General features: G+C 52.0%; 1 protein-coding gene across 1 annotated transcript; it reads left to right on the top strand.

Annotated features, from left to right (window-relative positions):
* The first annotated feature begins 2,392 nt into the window (after positions 1 to 2,392).
* On the top strand, positions 2,393 to 3,421 carry LOC117046227 (basic salivary proline-rich protein 1-like). Its single transcript, XM_033148024.1, has one exon. It carries the CDS (start codon positions 2,393 to 2,395, stop codon positions 3,419 to 3,421), a length of 1,029 nt encoding a protein of 342 aa, XP_033003915.1.
* The last annotated feature ends 2,906 nt before the right edge of the window (positions 3,422 to 6,327 follow it).

Raw genomic sequence — 6,327 nt, 5'->3', positions numbered from 1 at the left:
CAGAATCACACAGAGCCTATAGAGTTCAACAGCAAACCAGCCCCTCTTGGCTGATCGCAGCAGACACAGACAGACTCACGCAGAATCACACAGAGCCTATAGAGTTCAATATCCCCTTCAGACACAGACAGACTCACCCAGAATCACACAGAGCCCATAGAATTGAACAGCAAACCAGTCCCTCTTCGCTGATCGAAGCAGACACAGACAGACTCACCCAGAATCACACAGAGCCTATAGAGTTCAATATCCCCTTCAGACACAGACAGACTCACCCAGAATCACATAGAGCCTATAGAGTTCAATATCCCCTTCAGACACAGACAGACTCACCCAGAATCACACAGAGCCTATAGAGTTCAATATCCCCTTCAGACACAGACAGACTCACCCAGAATCACATAGAGCCTATAGAGTTCAACAGCACAACTACAACACCTTGTGGGGACAAATTAACAAAGACCTAAAGAGATGGAACAACACGTACTTCACTTTCTCAGAGAAAATAGCCATGATCGAAACGATCACCCTCCCAAAACTACCTACCTATTCCAAACCCTCCCAATCTGGATCCCCCAACCCAAAACCGAAAATGGCAGAGAAAACTACACTTATTTATCTTCTCACACAATAAACCAAGAATAAGCCCCAAATATCTGCACCTCCCCACCACAGATGGAGGATGGGGAATGCCCAACATAGAAGCATAATAATTGCCAACCAAATATGCCACACAATTCCATATATACTAGAAGATGATGAGACAAAACAATGAGTACATCTGGAGAGAGACACAACTGAAAATACCTGCACCACAGCATACCCATTCCTTCCACACAAACTAATTAAAATTCCCACAACACTCACCAGATACACACAGACCATGCTTAAAGCATGGAAAACAGAAATCGACAAACTGTCCCCCAACCCCATCCCCACTAAGCAGCTACAAGCATGATCTTTATTACAAAACAAAGACTGTTGGCAACAGGGTCCCCACTCACGTAACAAACTGCAAAGGGAAACCCCCCGGGGGCAGGGCGCCATGACGTCACATTGTGATGTCACGACGGAGTGCCGCCACCGCTTCCGCAGCCCCCTTTTAAGCCGCAGAGCGAAAAGGCGGCTTGTGGGGCTGCCGAGCGCGATCCCCCCCACCCTCCCCTGTAACCCGGGGCGTCCCCCCCCACCGCCCCCCCCCAGCGACGCCCCTGGACGGAGGAGAAGCCAGAAGAAAACAGGATTCTTACATTTATACCTTTTAATTTCCATACATAACAATGAAAACAAGAGACGTCAGACGACGGATCCAACAGGCAAGTGGTAGGTCGGAAGAGGCAAATCCCTGTTAATCGTCGTTTGTCGTCCACACTTGGTTCTCAAGAATGAATTTATTATTTCAGTCACAGACCAGTTCCAGCCCACATACAATATCAAGGAAGTCATAAAAAACGATAGGGATACATCTGAATTTATAATTAGGTATAAGAAGGACAATACATATATAGCAACAGTTAAGAAATATAGAAATTAAAACTTAGTCACTAACATATAACCTAAAATTATCATTTAAGGCCTTAATCATTATGATAACAGCACAGCTTGTTCCCTAAGTTTTAGGCACGCATTTGGCTCGTGTTATTGTTTGGCAGGCAGTGGGCACAAAGGTGGCAGAGGAAGGTGGGTGCGGTGGGCAAGGCCGCCCCTTGCGCCATCACAGAGGGGGGTGACAAAGCGCCTGGTGGGAAGCACAGCCTGTCCCCTGGAGGTCCGCCCCCCTCCCCGAAACAACACCCCCTCCCTCTCTCCCCCGGCAGCAGCCCACCCTCCTACCCTCCCCACCACTGCCCCAAATCGCAGCCGCCTTCATGTCAGCACCCCCAAGCCCTCAGGCCCAGCGGCCTAGTAAGGTCATGTGGAAGCATCCAAAGCAGGGAATGCAAAAGAACGGGCTGCCCCCCTCCACCTCTCCCCCCCTTTTCTTCCTAATGTCACCCTAATGTCTCAACAAATGTGACTGACCTATGGAAAATGTAACTTGAAAAAAGAGACATTGCGCACACCTTTGTTAACCAAGACAACAACAACTAATAATAATAATAATAATAATAATAATAATAATAATAATAATAAGGAAAAGGTGTTGCAATGGAGGAGGGCAGGGGAAAGAAAACGCCTGACGCTCATTCTTTCTTGCTACAGAACTAAAAGATTTCTCCGCTTTCCTCCTTTTTCTCTTGGGTGGTGTGTTAAGCGGTCGCCCTAAGGGGAAACAGGTGTCCCCCCCCCACTTTGGAGGAAATGGACTGATCGGAACCAGCTTGTGACCTCAGCTCAGAATCCCCACCTCAGTTGGCGGTTGAGGTGGAAGTAGAGGTGTCCTTGGTAGAAAATGGAGCCACGACCACCAGGCAGCCCCCCAGAGGAGGAGACCCCAGGACCACCGTGTGCAGGAGAAGAGGGGTCTGTAGAAGAGCAGCCTGGCGTGGGGCCCAGAATAATTCTGGTGCTCCCTTACATCAAGCCAGAGCGCCCCGAAAGCGCCTCAGAACATCAAGAGGCCGACCACCTGGGCGAGGACACAGGTGCCTCCACCAGCTCCTGCCCCTGCTATGGGACCAACGAGGAGTTGCCCCGCTACCAGCCCCCCGGGCGCCCCGAGGACAGAGTGAGTGGGGACCCCCAACCGGGCAGGAAGAAGATCCCCCCCACAAAGGGGCAGGAACCCCACCACAGGCCTCCATCACCTGTGGGACGGAAGTGTCTTCAAAAGAGGAAGAACCAAGAAGGCTGGGAGGAACACCATCACAGTCTTCGTCCTTCGGACAGCAGGGAGGCTGCTGGGGACAGAAGAGCTACCCCCCCTGAGGGCGGGGGACCCCCCAGCAGCCCTCCTCCTCCTGAGGGACGGGGACCTCCCAGCAGCCCTGCTCCTCCTGAGGGCCGGGGACCCCGCAGCAGCCCTACTCCTCCACCTGAGGGCGCGGGATCCCCCAGCAGACCTCCTCCTCCTCGGGAGGCATGGAAATCAAAGAAGAAGACCAAGCATGTCCGGTGGGCAGATGAGCAGGACCAGAGCTCTCTGCCCCACCACCCCGAGGAGGAGGCAACGCAGCTGCAGGCAGAGGGGTCTCGACAGCCTGGCCCCATTCTGGAAGAGAACAGCAGCCAAGGGCCGTCCGAAGAACAACACCTGGAGGCGCCCAGAATGAAGGAGGCCAGGCCGAAAAAGAAGACCAAGAAGAAGACCCCCTCGTGCCTTAGCCTCCGATCCCTCTTCTCCCGGGTCCGGAAGGCCTTTCAGAAAGCGCCACCACCTGCGCCACCTCCGGAACCAGAGAAGAGGAGGCCACTCGGCCCGTGGCTGAGGCGGTGGCTTCAACAACGCCGCCGCAGCTGTTTCCATCCAGAGGCCCTTTAAGGAGGAGGAGGAAGAAAAGCCACCACTTCCCTTGCCGCCAGGTGGGTGTGGGCCGCCCTGGGTGTTGACCGCCTCTCCACAGCCTGAACAACCTTGTCGGGTCGGGACTGCTCACTTTGGTGTAGTGGGTCAGAGCGGTAGACTAGCAATCTGGGGAACCCGGTTCGTGTCTCCGCTCCTCCACATGCAGCTGCTCGGTGACTTTGGGCTAGTCACACTTCTCTGAAGTCTCTCAGCCCCACTCACCTCACAGAGTGTTTGTTGTGGGGGAGGAAGGGAAAGGAGAATGTGAGCCGCTTTGAGACTCTTTCGGGTAGTGATAAAGCAGGATATCAAATCCAAACTCTTCTTCTTCGTCTTCTAATGTAGATGAGATCCAATGCCCTCGACAAGAAGTGAGCTTCCTGTGCCACCAGCGTGCCCCAGTACCACCTGCACCGTGCCGATTTCTGCACCTGCCTCTCTGGGTCCTGCAAACATCACCTCAGGTTCTCCTCTGCTGCCCACGGAAGGTCCCACCGTTGATCCAGATTCTGCCAAAAGTCATCTGTGAGCAATCCAGTGCAGCAAGGTTTGTATTCTATTGTATTTTAAAAAAATTATTTATTCCTTTTAATTAATTTTCTAAGCAGTGGAAACTTTAACAATAGCAATAGTTTTTTAATATTTTTTGCTTCTGGGAGGGGGGCAGCTGCCCCCCTTCCTCCCCTTCCCCCGCCCCCCCCCCTCCACCCTTGATGGCGAGAGAAAAGCATGAAAAGGCGGCGCTTCTTGAGGTGGCTTGGTCGTCGTCGTCTTCGTCGCCTCGGGGTCTCCGCCGCGCGTCTGCCGAGAGAAAGGATGTGCGAGCCCAGCAAGCAGGACTTCGGCGCCGTTTTCCGGAGGCTCCGCGCCGTCCCCACGAACAAGGTAAGCAAGCGGGGCAAGGGCGGCCCGAAGGAGGGAGGCGGACTTCTCTCCCCTGACATGTCGCGCATCCGCCGCCTCCCTGCCCGGCCCGCGTCTCCCTCTCCCGAGGAGTCTCCGGGAGCTTCGTGGTTCCCATGGGTTCGTTTACTTTCGCCTGCCACCCTGGAGCCAAAGAGGCCAGACAAAACCACAAGACCCCACAGACGAAGATTGTGATCCTCGTCGTGATTTCGCACCTTCTGTGGCCATTGCCCCCCCCCACCCCTCAGGGTCGCTGTGCTTCCCAAACTCCCTCCCCCAAATCGCATTATCCGCCAGGTGCCGGCGGCTTGCGATCCTAACACCCCGAGGTACGTAGGGAGCAAGCCTGGTCCCATTAGGCGGGGCTTCCTTTCGAGTAGATGTGGCCAGATTTGTTTCACTTTTATTTATGCATTATTTTTGCATTTATTGCCTTTATGTTCCAAGGAGCTCCAAGTGGTGCGCATGGTTCTCCTCCCCCCGTTCCCCCCATTTCATCCTCGCAACAACCCTGTGAGGTAGGCCAGGCTAAGAGAGGGAGGCTGGCCCAAGATCAGATCACCCAGTGAGCTTCATGGAAGATGTGGGGATTGGATCCCGGGTCTCCCCCTGTTGCAAATGACTTCGTTTCTAGGGACTTGAGGAAGGGGCCGAATCCTTTAAGGGTTTGGCTGCATTTGTTTGCAGACAGTCTTAAAGTTGTCTGATGACTTTTTCTTCTGATCATATTTAACCCAAAGGCCAGCCTGATTCCTATCAGGTTGTGAGTTGCGTATTTTGGTGGAAGATCGGTGACAATTTTCTCTTCACAGGATGAGTGTGCAAACTATTCGGAATGTTTTCAGCGTGGAGACTGGTTACCGCCTCTCCGACGACCGGATTGTCAACCATTTCCCAAACCACTATGAGCTCACCCGAAAGGACTTAATGGTAAAAAAGATTAAGAGGTATAGGAAGGAATTAGAAAAAGAAGGCAGTCCTCTTGCAGAGAAAGATGAAAATTGAAAATACCTTTACTTAGGTGATTTGTCTTGGCCAATTCAACTATTTGTATGTGCATGTTAAACACCAGACATGCCTCCGTAGCATGTATAATAGATATTCAGAGATTTGGATCTTTGCCATCCAGTTGACACGTCATTCAATCACTGTTTCACTTTCTGTGGAGCAGGGTGTCTGGTGCAGCTGCTCAAAAAGGCCATGGTTCGTTCTCCCTCCCTCCTTCTAATGGTGAGGAAACAGTCAGAGGCAGGCTGGATATTTTGTGCAAACCAGTCCTTGTGGTTTGATTGTCTCCTAACAAATCATGATGGGGTTTGTTCTTGGCTTACCTTTGTGGTTTGGTAGGCGACAAGGTCTGCTCTTGGCTTACCGTAAGAGTTTGTTGGGAAACGTGTGCGAACCGGCACACGCTGTGTGTATAACAGCAAGCCAACCTCTGGTTTGATTTCTCGCTGGTGGACTGAAGGGAGGAACAAAGTGTGCATTTCCTTTAAGCCATACTGAATCTTGTACTGTGATTGAAAGTGGCGTCTGAACCAGGCCTGTGGTTTTTCAGTGAATTCTGCAGCTTGCTCATCTCTCTCTGGGTCTTGCTCTGCTCATGGTAAGTGACCACATGCACAACAGTTCAGCAGCTGTTAAGGTGAAATGTAAGCACTTCAAAAGCTCTTAATTCTGTACAGCACATATTCTCAGGTAGTAGGTAGTAGGGTATCTTCAGTGTGAGGGTCTGAGGAACAAATCTATTTCATGCATTTGTCTAATCCTCTTTAAAGGCCGCCACCTCCTGTGGGAGGGAGTGCCGTAGTTCGACTACGTGAGGCACTTGGGTTTTGTCTGCCCCAAAGTCTCCCAATGTTCACCTTCCTGGGATGCTTCGCTAGAGTTTTATGTTAGGAGAGAGGGAGGGAAATTTTCCTTTGCTCACTTTCTCTGTGCCAAGGGGAAAGAAGCAGGCTGTGCCGCAGTTGACA

The sequence above is a fragment of the Lacerta agilis genome, chromosome 5 (assembly GCF_009819535.1).
Source record: "Lacerta agilis isolate rLacAgi1 chromosome 5, rLacAgi1.pri, whole genome shotgun sequence".
In the NCBI taxonomy this organism is placed as follows: domain Eukaryota; kingdom Metazoa; phylum Chordata; class Lepidosauria; order Squamata; family Lacertidae; genus Lacerta; species Lacerta agilis.
This window is presented reverse-complemented; position numbering and strand designations above follow the sequence as displayed.

What these genes read in the sequence shown, in the direction of transcription:
- LOC117046227 (XM_033148024.1), top strand. Translation starts at nt 2,393, where the DNA reads ATGGAGCCACGACCACCAGGCAGCCCCCCAGAGGAGGAGACCCCAGGA.